This window comes from Phytophthora parasitica, assembly GCF_000247585.1.
Source record: "Phytophthora parasitica INRA-310 unplaced genomic scaffold supercont2.1, whole genome shotgun sequence".
Taxonomy (NCBI): domain Eukaryota; phylum Oomycota; class Peronosporomycetes; order Peronosporales; family Peronosporaceae; genus Phytophthora; species Phytophthora nicotianae.
In genome coordinates, this window is record NW_008634126.1 from 122,184 (window position 1) to 136,069 (window position 13,886).

General features: G+C 49.3%; 5 protein-coding genes across 5 annotated transcripts; 4 read left to right on the forward strand and 1 right to left on the reverse strand.

Moving 5' to 3' along the window:
* Positions 1-437: 437 nt before the first annotated feature.
* Positions 438-1,797, reverse strand: PPTG_20629 (hypothetical protein; the record flags this gene model as incomplete). Its single annotated transcript, XM_008892826.1, has 4 exons — positions 438-543; positions 775-878; positions 1,335-1,514; positions 1,720-1,797. 4 exons carry the CDS (start codon positions 1,795-1,797, stop codon positions 438-440), a joined length of 468 nt encoding a protein of 155 aa, XP_008891074.1.
* A 760-nt stretch (positions 1,798-2,557) lies between these two features.
* Positions 2,558-4,675, forward strand: PPTG_00017 (hypothetical protein). The gene has a single exon (XM_008891387.1). The coding sequence runs from the start codon at positions 2,987-2,989 to the stop codon at positions 4,529-4,531; it is 1,545 nt and encodes a 514-aa protein (XP_008889635.1). The 5' UTR covers positions 2,558-2,986; the 3' UTR covers positions 4,532-4,675.
* A 1,009-nt stretch (positions 4,676-5,684) lies between these two features.
* Positions 5,685-6,779, forward strand: PPTG_00018 (hypothetical protein; the record flags this gene model as incomplete). Its single annotated transcript, XM_008891388.1, has 2 exons — positions 5,685-5,797; positions 5,936-6,779. The coding sequence occupies 2 exons, from the start codon at positions 5,685-5,687 to the stop codon at positions 6,777-6,779; spliced, it is 957 nt and encodes a 318-aa protein (XP_008889636.1).
* Positions 6,780-7,549: 770 nt separating this feature from the next.
* Positions 7,550-8,173, forward strand: PPTG_20630 (hypothetical protein; the record flags this gene model as incomplete). The annotated part of the gene is made up of 3 exons (XM_008892827.1): positions 7,550-7,557; positions 7,751-7,828; positions 7,987-8,173. 3 exons carry the CDS (start codon positions 7,550-7,552, stop codon positions 8,171-8,173), a joined length of 273 nt encoding a protein of 90 aa, XP_008891075.1.
* A 1,315-nt stretch (positions 8,174-9,488) lies between these two features.
* PPTG_20631 (hypothetical protein) lies at positions 9,489-10,368 on the forward strand (the record flags this gene model as incomplete). The annotated part of the gene is made up of 2 exons (XM_008892828.1): positions 9,489-9,685; positions 10,269-10,368. The coding sequence occupies 2 exons, from the start codon at positions 9,489-9,491 to the stop codon at positions 10,366-10,368; spliced, it is 297 nt and encodes a 98-aa protein (XP_008891076.1).
* Positions 10,369-13,886: the final 3,518 nt, after the last annotated feature.

Consider the following 13,886-nt stretch of genomic DNA (forward strand, 5'->3'; position numbering starts at 1 on the left):
AGCAAACGATGCTCACGACATGTAGTGTCTGAAATATTTCTCACTAATGAACGGAATCATGTTCTAGTAAAGATATGATGGATGAAGTCACTTTCCATTGAAGTGTTCGTATTTGAAAAGTATTATGTGTCGAATTGCCATCCTTTTGGTGTATCCACTCAGAATTCGTCTTGTTGGCGCTCAAAACTATGAAATGGCGATTTTTTGGTATGACTACAAGCACTGAGCTATTTTCACCTGTGCCAGTAAAAGCGCATTTATGTTATTCGTGTTTACCACTAGACTTTCGTACATGTAAATGTCATTTCGAAAATTGCCCTCTAAACAGAAACTCACAGTCATGCCAGCTGCAAGTCGTTAGTAAACCCCTGGCGCATTTCACAAAAGGAAGAGGATAAAAACTGTTGGTATGAGTCAACTTCGGCTGGGAATGTTTCTCACTCCCAGCGTTCGATGCACTGCTGCCCTGTTTCGCCACGGCCCCACGTAGTCCTGCGTTGTATGGCGAACACTGGTCCCAGATCGTTCTCGCCGGACGTCAGACTAATGAATGGAAACCCAAAATACATAAGAACTTGCCGAACACGAAAATAGCCATTCGGAAATCGGATTGTCAATCTTCATAGACTAAAAATTAAGATCGACTGAACAGACATCGCTTTGTTGCCATTTACTTTTGGCGTGTTCGCGACAGCCTTTTCTGGCTAAATCGCCTTTACTCCTCTGAATTGTCAATATCTCCATCGCGATTATGGTCTACATGTTCCTACAAACTTGTAATTTGATGAAGGAGCGCCATTAATGTCCGCTCTTTTGATTCGACAGTTTACGTCAAAACGTTTGACACCTTTGCATTCAGCACGATTCGTGTCGGTGCACTAACATTGCGCGGAAAGATATTAGAAAACCCGCCTTGTGTATAGCCACAATAACCACAACAATCCAAGTGCACACATGCGTGTAAATAATATGCCCTTCGTACAAGTTTCACAGCTCCGGTGTTATCCCAGCACGCACGAACATTTTTGAGAGTAACTGAGAGGAATTGTGTGAATCATCGCACACACTCAACTCGTCCACCCAGATGCAACAACATCAGTGTGAAAAGAGCGTGGCGACGGTTGGATGTTTTTCAGCGCGGGGAACCCTGGAAAGTTTTCGTGTTCACGAAAACTACATGTAGTACGTGCACTGTAGTATTAATAGTATGCGACTCATAGGACTGTGCAATCGTACTGCTTGAGTGGATATGCCTTTTTTGCAGCGAAACACGCCATTTAGGTGCAGCATAGTGTGGTGATTCATCCAGTCGAAAATGTTGCCGCGAGGCTAACCTCGCAAATAAATGGATCATTTCGCGAAACTCCACCCGTCTCAATCTCCGATCCAAAGATCAATTTGGAGTCCAAAGCTTTTCGAAATGTCGAGGAGCTGCAGCACCGGGCAATCGTCACCTCGCTCGCGACGCGGATCTCCGGTGCTGCAGCTCCTTGTACTTTCGCGAGACCCGAAGCCTACATTTTACTACCGGTGCATACACAACTTAAAAGTTGTGCAGTTTTTGTTTAATAAAAGCAGAGAGAGAGAGAGCGATATTTGTACACGTACGGTACAAATAAACAAACCTTATATTGACTGCAAAAGTACATGTACTACATAGTACATGCGCAATGTGCAAGGCCGTGACGCGCTGCTTGTCATGGCGGAAGTCCTCATGACCTTCTCAATAATTGAGCCATTGCCGCCGTCCTCTTCGCCCACAGTGGGCACCGCCACGGTGGCGGCCACCTGATGCATTTTAGACACGCACAAAACTGGATACGGGGATGCTTCTCGACGATGTAGCCCGCTGGTTTAGCGGCTGCAGATTTCAGCTCATGCCATGCACCGGAAGCCGAAGTACACTGAGAGAGATGGGCTGAGCTCCACTGTACTGAAGTAGGCTACTAGCCACTGGCTAGCCGCCCGCTTCAGCGCAGCATATCAAGAACAGACAGCGGATCAAGTTGGACGACGGTCACACCGTGCGTCGGACGGCGAAGCCAGCAACTCGAGCAACCAGCACCTTCAACTTGCTACCAATACTAGCCTGTATTTGTTAAGCGATCGCCCTGCGCTCAAATGAGGGATGCATACATGTATTAGGCAACCACCACGACTATGTTGGTGTCTACCTCAGATTGCGTAGTATACATGGAAAGCAAGCGAGGCTCGATCTCGAGTCGAGATTCTCAACCGGAGGCTGGTGTGGATGCCGTGGAAATCCGGAGCGCACGATCAGCTGCTGTCATCAGCGATCATCGATCCTTGCAAGAGAGCCGTTGTCCTGCACCGGAAAGGGCAATAGAGTGGGATTGAATGGAGGCCAGGTCGTCCCTCGCGATACGGGCCCAAAGTGCGCTATCCTGGGGATGGGTTGCCAGCATAATATGGTGTAACGACCGCCTAGGGATCTGCTTCGCCAGCTCAAAGACGCGATACACTGTATTTGGCAGTGTTAACTAGATACGGGCACTCCAAACCCGACGCGTCGCTTTAATCCACACTCCTGTAAAGCATCCCAAGCAGTAACTGAGACGGTCGAGAGCGCATCCCTAAACTGAGGTTGCCGCGCCCGGCACTTTGTCTGCATCTGGTGCTCCGTATACTCGCCTGGATGCAAGTCTCCTGCAACGGCAACTTGTTGAAAGCAGGGACATGAGCTCACAAAGCCGGCCAAATCCCTGGCATTGCTGATGCAGCCAAGTTGGAATTGATACACCGGCACTTGCGCCCAGTATGCTTGCTCCGAAAAAAGAGGATCGGCTCTGTTCGGCCGCCGTTCTCAGTGAGCACAGCGCACTCAAATTGGAGAAATGACTTGAGCCGTGTGCACCGCCTGAAAGGTGCTCTAACTCGTTCACTTTGGAATTTATCTTCTCTCGGAGAAGCCCAGCAAGCAGCAGGACCCCGTCCAACCTTCGTATTTCGGCTTGTTCATTCCACGATGTCGTCCACCAACGGCAAGTCGGCTTTCTTCACCATGGAAGACGCCAAGGCGTCTTTCAATCTCTTCTGCTGCGTCTGCGGTATCGGTTCACTGGCCATGCCTTCCAACTACGCCCGCGCCGGCCCGCTATTCGCGTCGGTTGCCTTAGCGTTCATGATCTTCGCCAACACCTACGCAACTCTCAAGTTGTCCAAGGTGATGCTGGTGGCGCCGTCGTCCGTGAAGACGTACGGTGACCTGGGCGAGTGGGCTCTGGGCAAGTGGGGCCGATTCTTCACGGTGGTTTCTCAGATGGGTGTGTGTCTGCTGGTGCCGTGCGCCTTCCTGGTGCTAGGCAGCACCCTGTTGGACGTGCTATTCCCTGACTCGTTCAGCCAGATTTTCTGGATCATCTTCATGGCACTTATGGTCGTTCCGGTGTGTCTGATCCCGACGCTGAAGGAGAGTGCTGGTATGGCGTTCGCCGGTTGCATGGGCACAGTCATTGCCGATATCATCGCTGTGTCTGTCCTGCAGTGGAACATGCGCGGCCACGGTTCGATCCCGTCGCCGGACGTGACTCTGCACCAGGTTTTGACCTGCTTCGGTAATCTTGCTCTGGCGTACGGTGCTGCTATTGTGGTGCCCGACCTGCAGCGCGAGCACTCGCAGCCACAGCGCATGCCGCGTGTGGTGGTCGTCACCATTCTCTTCATCTCTGCTTTCTTCGTCGCTGTCGCTCTTGCTGGTTACACGGCCGGCGGCTGCCAGCTCTCCGGCAACATCCTGTACTCGATCGTGAGCACGTCGAACCCGCTTGGCTTGGCCCCTCTGGGCTTCACCGCCGACCGTGGTGCCGTGGTGATGGCCTACCTGTTCATGCAGGTGCACATTTCGATCGCTTTCTCGACGCTGATGATGCCTCCGTTCTTCATGGCTGAGCGTCTGGTTTTGGGCATGCACAAGGGCCCCGAGATCGTCCGCTTCAACGGCGAGGCTGACCAGGCCAACGTGGACCTTGACATGGAGATCCAGGAGAAGCGTTCGTACATGCAGAGCTCAACCCCCATGGACACGGCTAACCGTCAGGTGTCTGCTTCGAGCCTGGTTGAGAAGACAGAGGGCCGTATGTCGCACCTGCGCGTCGCTCTGGAGTTCGGCGAGGAGATCACGGAGGAGCAGCTTCACGCGCCCTACCGGAACAACCCTCTGCGCTACATTGCTCTACGTGTTTGCATCATTGCGATCCTGGTGATTATTGCCGTGCTTGCACGCAAGCGTTTCCTCGACCTGGAGGACTTTACAGGAGCTACTGCCCACACGACGAGCTGCTTGCTTTTGCCGCTGATCATCTACCTTCGTGTATTCTGGAAGAGCATGTCGTTCCTGGACAAGGGCGCATCAATGCTGGTGATTGTGGTGTGCGCCATTACTGGCTGCTACGTAATGATCCACGCCGGCAAGGAGCTGTTCACCCCGTCGGACGACGACACATTATTCCCGTACTGCGAGACGGAATTCCAGGACGAGCCGTACTACATCCGCAACAACAGCACCAACTAAATCGTAACCAGCCGCAGCAACTTATAAAGAAAGCTGTGCAGCTTTACGGTGTTGTATTGCATAGAGGGGTTCACTTTGTAGAGCAACAACAAATATAGTGTATCGTGTGGTAAAATATCCTTGCTTGTTTGCTTTTTGTTGTAAGTATCTGTCTTGAGCCTTATTCGCCGGTTCATAAGGATGCTTATAGGTTGAGATTCGAGTCGGCATTAAATGCTTTTCGCTATCGTGCTGTGCTGGCAACACACTGTACCAGCACAGTTTTTTTTCCAGTAATTTGAAATTGTATTGAGTTCCCATTGACAATTCATTGCTAACAAATATTTTACGACGTAAAGACAAATATACAAGACGCCGTTGGCTTTAGGCTGGGAGGCAGCAAGTGCAAGTGTCCAGTAGAAAATTGTATTTGTCACAGCAACTTTGGTATCTATAAAAAATGCATTGACAGTAGGTTTCTTGCCAAGGTCGTTCCTTGGTGATACCAAATCGTGTGGTGGCTTTGCCAGAATTTTTCAGCGATGTAGAAGCACAATCAGAGGTTCTCCTCAAGGAGAGCTCCGCTTTCTCTTATTGTAATTTTTCAAAATGAAATTTTCATAGTTCGTGATTTGACCAGTGTGCGTCACACAAGATTTGCCCATGACTGGAATTTGCAAATAATAGTGCTATGCCTCCGTTTTCGACAACATTTACACGAAGTTTGCAAAACTTCGTGTAAACAAATTAATAGGCTTTTGTATGTGAACGCGGAAATGCCCCCGTTCCCTCCCTACCAGACATTCGTCACGCTAGCACACTCACTCCCTCACTTTGCAAAGTATTCGCGCCGCTCCAGACTCTGTCAGCCTCCCTCGCGTAGCCCCTCCTTTCGAACCATGATTAGCGCAACCAACCACCACTTTGTCCTTCACAACGTAGAGCACTTCACCTTCACCTCAATCATCGAGGCGAAGAGCGACGAGGTGGGGGCAGTAGTGTTGTAGCAACAAGCAGAGCTTCTCGAGGACTCTACGTATTGCCAGGCTACCAGCAGCCCATGCGTTTAAGGGTCCCCGGAAAGGCGATACACTGGCGGTGCTGCCGCAAGAAACGTCATGATGAAGGTAGGAAGGCAAGTCTAAGTATTTTAACTAATACCCGGTTTTCTGGGATGAAACTATCGCTAGCCCAAGCAGCTCGGCTACTGTATGTATGGTGTATGCGAGCGTTGCACACCAACACGGCGGAGATAGCGGACGTATCGGAGATCACAGTGGAGGACTGGTGCCAGTGTTGGCATTTTAACATTTACATTTACATTTTTACCTTCTTACGTAAAAAGGGTTTTCTACACGATTAAAAACATTTTTACGTAAGATATTTTACATTGTTGACGTAAAAACTATGGTTGAAGATCCACAGTACTCAGAAGCTGAAGGCACTCAGTCCAAAAGAAAACCTGAAGATCTACTATCAACCCGAAGTTCGAGCCGAAGCTACGAGACTGCCGATCCTGATGGACCTCCTACCAGGACTGCGTGATGAACAAGCTGGTGGATTCAAACGTGGACGCCCTCCAAGTGCACTCAGCACAAATTTTTTCCGACTGAATGAGAAGTGCAACAAAACGATGTGGTGGACTGTGTGCAAGTACTGCTATGCAGCTCACGTAAGGGACAGAGATTCGGTTCCTTTCCCTACCCATGTTCACGGGCGAAAGGATTCGTGGGAGAAACACTTGTCAGAGTGTGTGTACTACACTCGTGTTACTGGCGATGGACTTCGGAGCGACGAGAATCAAGCTGGAGCAAGGACGTATGGAGAGTCTAGCAAGCATCAATGCACTTCGGCACCTCAATTTACGCCTGTTGAAATAATTATATTTTGGCGCCTACTGCTGGAGTTTCAAGCTGAGGCTTTGCTGCCTGATTCCTTCGTGGAATTGATGTCATTCCGCCGATTACTGGTGTTCTTGAACGCCCGCTGTGGGATCCAAGGCGCGATTCCGCATCGCCATATCTTGGGCGGCCGTGTCCTAACTGAATATGCAGATCTACATGCTGCTGAGCAGCGAGCCAAGGTTTGCGAGATCCAGCAAAAAAGCGGCGGAAGGGTGAATTTCCTGTCTGATGTTTGGGAAACTATTGCAAAGGTGCACGTACTGGGTTGCATGGTATCGTTGTTTGGTCGGCTTATGACTTACGGTTTAAAGCCAACTGGTGATCGCCATGATGGCCTTGCAATAGCTCAGCAAATGGAGGGGTGATTGAGGATCTAGATGCTCGGAACTGAAGGTAGGCGCTGTTGTAACGGATAATGCTGGGCAATGCGCTCGTGCTCGCCGGATTCTGGAGCTCCGGTACCCAAATATCGCGCTCGTCTACTGTTTCGCTCATGACATCAATAACCTAGTGAAAGCCGTCTTCAAAACGGTGTTCAAAGAGGTTTCGACGGATGCCGCGGGTGCTGCCAGTTATCTAAACACTTCTACTTCTAAATGGTTGTTGCGAGCTTTCAAGGCAATGACTAAACGCTACGGAACTAGCTTTGCAATTTTCACGCTATGTGAAACTAGATGGAATTCGATGCAAGCCTGTTTTGCGTCGCTTCTGCGAGCACGAGGGGCTTTGGAAGATATGGTCTTTTCTTATCGGAGACGCAGTGATCTTCCGGATTCGCTTCGCGTTTTTGGAGACGTTGAGTTCTGGACAAAACTGGAGACTGCTGAAAAAATCGTCCGCCCATTGTGTGCTGCTTCGTTTCGCCTACAAAGGGATGAGAATACAGTGGTCGATGTCGTTTTTACTTTTATGGAGATTTACCGTGGTTTTGCGTCAACTGAAATGAACGATGCTTTAACCGATCTAGTGGAAACTCGCTGGAACGCATGTGAGCAGCCTTTGTTTGTCCTAGGATTTTTCCTCCATCCTGAATACGTGGCCCAAGCGCGGAAGCTTCCTTCAACTGTGCTCACTGACATCGATGATGTGTGCCAATTCGCACAGTATTATTATCGCCGCTTTGTAAGTGATGACGATGCCGGGGTGCGTGGTGAAATGTTTAATTGGATACTGGCGATTTTTCATCTTCACGTTTCATCGACTTCCCCACCGAGGATCAAGTGATGCAGTTTTGGAGGTATGAAAAATGTACGAAGAAAGAGTGCAAACTTCCTTCGCTTGCAATTACAATCCTTTCTATTGCTGTTAATACCGCAACATGTGAGCGCTTATTTAGTGAACTTGCGCTCATTCTAACGCCGAAACGGAACCGCATGTCGATCGACAAGACCGCGAAACATCAGATTACTCGTCAGTACGTTCGAGAAAAGAATCGCCTCGAGAAAGTGATGCCAACGAGTTCAAGAAAACTATTGAGAACGGTGGACCCAAAAGAACGACCATGCATCGCTACGTCGCAAAATTCAGCTCACACTACCCCAGTCTGTGCTACCCCAGTCTGTGCTACTCCAGCCCGTGCTACTCCAGCCCGTGCTACTCCAGCCCGTGCTACTCCATCCCGTGCTACTCCACCTCGCCCAACCCAGGCTACTTCTTCTCACACAACCCCAGCACGACCTACTCCGTCACGTACAACGCCAGCTCGAACTACTCCCCCCCCGTACATGTTCTACTTCTGCCAATCCGCAAACGTCACTAGAGCAAGACCCAGCCCGTGAATCTCAGAGCTTGCCTGGCCAGCATGAACATGACCAATTGCAGTCGCCACGATTGGCACGGGCCTTATTTTCAGGACAGCAAAACGGTTCAACGGGTGGTATGGACCGAAGGGAACGCGATACGCCATCGTGTCAAACGCCGGCTCCAACTGCACCTGCTTCACAAACGGACCTTGATGATACTGCGGTGGGTTTTCTGACCGCTGAACTCGATACGGTTGCTCTTAGCGACAGACAATTAGATGAATACTTGGAGCACTTCGACTGGGAGGAAATTGGGGAGTATGGGGACGAAGACACAGTTGGGATATGGAGCACTATATTTGAAACTCCAAGGCTGAGCAATACAGATTCTATCGGCACTGCAGAAGGCGAAAATGAGAGCAATTCAATTTCCAATGAAAGAAACGGCGTTGACGAGAACTGTACGAATGCAGGTGGAGAGGACGCAACGAGCAATGAACGCAGCAGTCCATGTAATGATTTACCGTTTACAACGACACGGCTTGGCTCTCATAAAGATACGATTCCACCGCCAAACCGGCAACCTTATCCTCCGTACAATAACTTGGACTTTCCCCAGCAACAAAGGTTGACAGGAATTCGAGCGCGAAAAACAAGGCTAGCATCGCTGGTTACGAATTCTTCTGACGGCGAAGCGCAGCTGTAAATTCGAAGCAATAAAGTACGCGTTAGTTTCCTCTCAAATGTAGTGACAAGGAGCATTTGTGCATCCGTAGATAATATACTTGATGTTGATGAATTGCAATATACCGTCGCATTTAATTCTCATCGAACGCGCAGATTCTTGTCGGTCAGTAATTGTTGACGGCTTCAGTTTTGAAATTCTCAGCGCAAGCCCAGCATTTGTCAGCGTCCGCGAGCTATGTTATACTTGGTCGTTCAAATTGCTACAAAAGCTGGGGAAAAGCGGTTGAGATCGCGGTACAGTAGATCCATAAGACACAAGGAGAACACCGTGGCTTGAGCAGTGGAAAACAGTAGTTCAAACTTCCACACGAGCTAACGAAACACTTTTTGAAAGTTAGTAGTTCAAATCGGATCAAGAGTGAAAATACTACAGTACCAATCCACTAGGTTGTACTCACTGCAATGCACGCAATAGCAATAAAGGTCCATCGTAGCAACAACAGACAGCTTGTACTGAAGGAGCAATATACCACTTGATAAGGATTTCTGTTGTGAACTCGCCAGCGCCTACGACGGACTATGTCATGCGCATCTTGAACATTAGCGTCAACGCAATGAAAAATGTCAACCTGGTGCCTATGTAGCATGGTCAAAGCGTATCTTAGGCGAAACAGTATCAAAAAGAGTCAATATGAGCAGCAAATGCCAAGAGCAGAGATATCGACAGCGGGGAATGCTCCTGCTAGCTGCAACTCGTACAACCACTTGGTCGTGAGCTCAGCGCTCGCTTCATTGCTGCTAGCCTCCGCTCTGCCCCTTGAAGTGACAAATCCAAGACGCACGTGATGATCTGCAGCGAGGAAGGCGAGCTCCATTACCCGCGTGACCACGAACGCGTCCGTCCTGCAGTCCCTCAACCGACCTCGTCGTATTGCCCAATCTGATTTGTCTCCCCTATTTACACGTTTTTAATCGATTTTTTACATTTTTACAGGCGTTTCCACTTAAATTAAGTAAAAAGCTCCGTAAAAAGCCAACACTGCTGGTGCGGCTACGTTCGATGTCTCTGCTCGAAGCAGCTGTTCAGCGATCAATTTCGGGTACTGCTCATATTCTGCTCAAATGTGTTTGGGGCGCTCTTAATGTGTACTCATAGATTGGCGGTGTGGGCCACATTGTCGAAATTGACGAAACAAACCTAACAAAGAAGAGCAAACACAATCGTGGGCGACAATTCCCGGATTATTGGCTTATTGGTGAGTGGACCGCTCTACTGGAAATTGTTTGGCCGAATTGTTGAAGCGATAGAACCCAGAAGAAGCTATTTCATGCTATTCGCAAGTTCATCAAGCCTGGGCACAATCGTATTTTCCGCACGTTATGACATATACATCACTGTATCATATTAGCTTGTTTTTTGTGTAGGACAACAATCTACTCGGACATGTACGCCACATACGTCACCGAAAGGAACACTAAGGGCGACGTGCGCACCAGAACGCTCGACAACCATCCTTCTCTTTAGGACTTGAACTACACGCACAAGTATGTGAACCACTCAGAACACTATGTGGATCCAGAAGCTGGAACACACACGAACACTATAGCAGGCCTGTGAGAGATCCACGTCAAACGCCACATCAAAGTCATGTGAGGTATGACGAAGAGCGCACTCGATGGCTATTTGGTCGAGTATATGTGACGCTCGTGGTATTTCCCACGGAAGGCTACCACCGCGCATGTTATGCGTGGCTTAGTGCAGCTAATTAACTGTCATGGGTGTAACAAATAAAATAATTTTTGTTTTGAAATTTCATTTTGAAAAATTACAATAAGAGAAAGCGGAGCTCTCCATGGAGAGAGTCTAATTAGACGAATGGAGGTGTTCATATTGTTGTTGACTGTAGATTGTTACTATCAACCCATACATAGGAACAAGTATAAGTCGACAGAGTCACTGGGCAGCAAAAGCCGCGTTATTTGCTTTATCTAGCTTGTTGTCATGGCCCCCTGCTCCTTCCTTAGTCTTTGTTGAGGTTAGGGCTCGTCACAGAGCTGACCTCAGTACCGTACTCTTTACAAACTAATTGTGAAGGGATACGGTACTCATGACTCGAAACAAATTCCTGGTAGCGACATTATTTAATAGTGTTTCTGACTGCCGTATACAATAAGAAGACAGTAGTGAGAGTCTAGCTTGCTGCTCCACTAATGCAAATCTTCCTTCCTTCCAAACTTCTTCATCTCAAGTCTACATTATCCAAGTTTTTCTTCGTGCGGCTGTGCTCTACATCAACAGATCATGAGTCCTAGCCAATCCTCGAGTGACGGCCTCCCTCGACTTACCGGTGCTCGCAATTTCGACGTTTGGAAGACACGCGTGAGTGCTTCTCTAGAAGGCAAGCACCTCCTCGGTTTCGTCGCCAAGAAGGATTACAATGGAGTCAGGGATGATGAAGATGAAGACCGTGGAAGTGGCTCTGACATGTCCGACGACGAAGCCACGACTAAGCGCGCCAGTTGCCGAGGTTGGCTCAGACGAGGTCGATTTCGAAGACAGCTCAGACGAGCTATAGCCCAGCTGTGACGACGATGATAACCCGTCAGGCAAGAAGCTTAAAAAGAGTGATCTATCTTCTGTCCGTCCGTTTGCTCAACGCAATACAAGGCGTGAGAAAAAGCAAGTGGGACCTATTCCTCCATCTGCTCGCCAGCTTCGCCGTATGGAAGCGCAGACCAAGGCATTTTTGATGAAAACGATGGATGACACTCACATCCGTCTGGTCAAGAACCTCACGACAGCCTTCGGCAACTTCCAGACCATAGGCACGAAGTATGAAGGTGCGGCATTCCATGGTGACCCCTGCTTCATCCAGCATTTCCTATGAATATCAAGTACCAAGAGGCAGTGATCTTACTAGCTTCTTCCTCGAACTAGAAAAACGCGATGAAAGCCACATCCGAAGCGACCGAATCAACCTTGACGGATGTCCAAAAAATCGCTGTATCTGTTCCACTCCATGCCGAAGTCTTAGAAGGATGATCTCCGAGTTTGGAAAGGCGTGCGGATGTACATTCTGTACGAAGAGCTCAAGATGAGCATTGAGGCCAAGTCCCCTGAAATCGAAGCCCAGTAGCACTACAGCCTTGCGAAGGGGGCACCTGAAAGCCAAGGCACCAAGGGCGAGCATGCCTTGATTACACCAACACTCCGCATTGGCAGCGCAGACGCCTGCCCTATCGGATGTCTGCAGCTACTGCCAAAAACCTCGACACAACATCCGCCAATGCCGTGGTCTACAGAAGGATTTGTGTGATGGCAATATCAAGGCTGGCACGGCTCTACCGGCTAACTTCGAGCTGCGTATTACCAACACCTACCGGGCGCACCCGTACAATCACAACCAATGCAGTAACAACCGTGGTGGTGGATCGTGGCATCAAGGTGGTCGTGGTGGTCTCAGTGGTGGTCGTGGTCGTGGCGGCTGTGGTGGAAATCGCGGTAACAACAGCAACTCCCAGTCATCTCGCCGTGACGAAGGAGGTTCTGATCAGTCTCGTCGCAAGGTAGCTCTAATCGCAGTAGTGTCTGAGGTTCAGACGGCCACCTCGGCTGCTAGTCTCCGACCTGAAGCCAACACCGACCTAGATACCAGCTGGACCATCGTTTCAGGGTGCAGCAGTCACGTGTCGCAGCATGCCGAATGGTTCATGACTAAGACTGCAGCGAGCGGAGGCATCACCGTTGGTGGACAGTCTCAGGTACCAATTGAAACAAATGACGCGGTCGAGATCCTGGTATGTGGCTCTAAGGGGAGCGGACGCTAGTATTGCACGATGTCCTCCATAGCCCAAAATTGCAGTACAGCCTACTATCGGTTGCGGCTGGTGTCGATGATGACTATCGCGTCAACTTCAAGCGTACCATGCGCACGGTCCAGACCAACCAACGCTTCATCATTAAGGCGATGAAATCGTCGACTTCGAAGCTGTACCAGTTCACGGCGCTTGCGGTCCAGAAGGAAGGAGCTCACGTTGCTACAACAGGTAAAGAAAACGTACTTATGCTATTACACAAACGTCTCGGACACCCTAACATCCGTGTGTTGCAGGTGCTCTCTAAGAACCAAACGCTCACCGGTCTCGATGCATTAACCGTATCTCGTCCAGATTCATTTTTCTGCTCTGCATGCACTTATGCGAAGTCTCACCGCGTTCCCTTCCCTTCTAATAGGTATCCTGAACGCAGAGATGTGCAACCCCTCGAGTACCTACGACCACCCCCTAATGTGGAAATTCAGGGTTTTCAACCCAACAACGTCAAAGAGTATGAGAAGCTAGGGCGTATAATTTTCACGAAGCTCGGAACACATGCTGACTTTACAAACGCATACACACCACAAGAATATGGTGTCGTAGAACGACGCGTGCGTATCACCATAGAGCGTGTCCAAGCCCTGATCTTGGACACCTCTTTGCCAAAGCAGCTATGGACGGAATGTTTTGGTCATGTTACAACTCTGCTCAATATTACACCGAGTGTCAATACGAATGACCGTACGTCGTTCGAGCTATGGCATAACAAAACGCCACCTATTCAATATCTCAAGGTGTTTGGTTGTACTGCAAAGCTTCACATTCACGAAATTTAGAAAGATAAGCTGGATGCACGAGCCCAGCTGTGCATTTATCTGGGGATCCCTTAGCATAAGCGAGATAATCGCCTCATGGATGTAAAAACTCACAGCAAGTCTACTGACGTGATATTGTTTTCAATGAATCGGATTTCCCTGCTCTGGACAACATTGATGTGACGTCCGATCCACCACTGTTACCAGAACAGTTATTGGAGCGCACCCCACCCGCTGATGTCCATCTGGCAAATTCCTCCGCTGCGCCTCCTGTTCCCATTCCACCAATGAAACCACGTGGAGATTCTGTGGTGAAGCGCCAGTTGGCTTTCACGAATAAGAAAACTGATTGATGGGAAATGACCCGATCCAGCCTTGAGACTCATGGTCGACGACGGCGCGTCAGTGATTA

Excerpts from the sequence above, each read along its gene's own strand:
- PPTG_00017 (XM_008891387.1), top strand. The coding sequence starts at position 2,987 with ATGTCGTCCACCAACGGCAAGTCGGCTTTCTTCACCATGGAAGACGCC.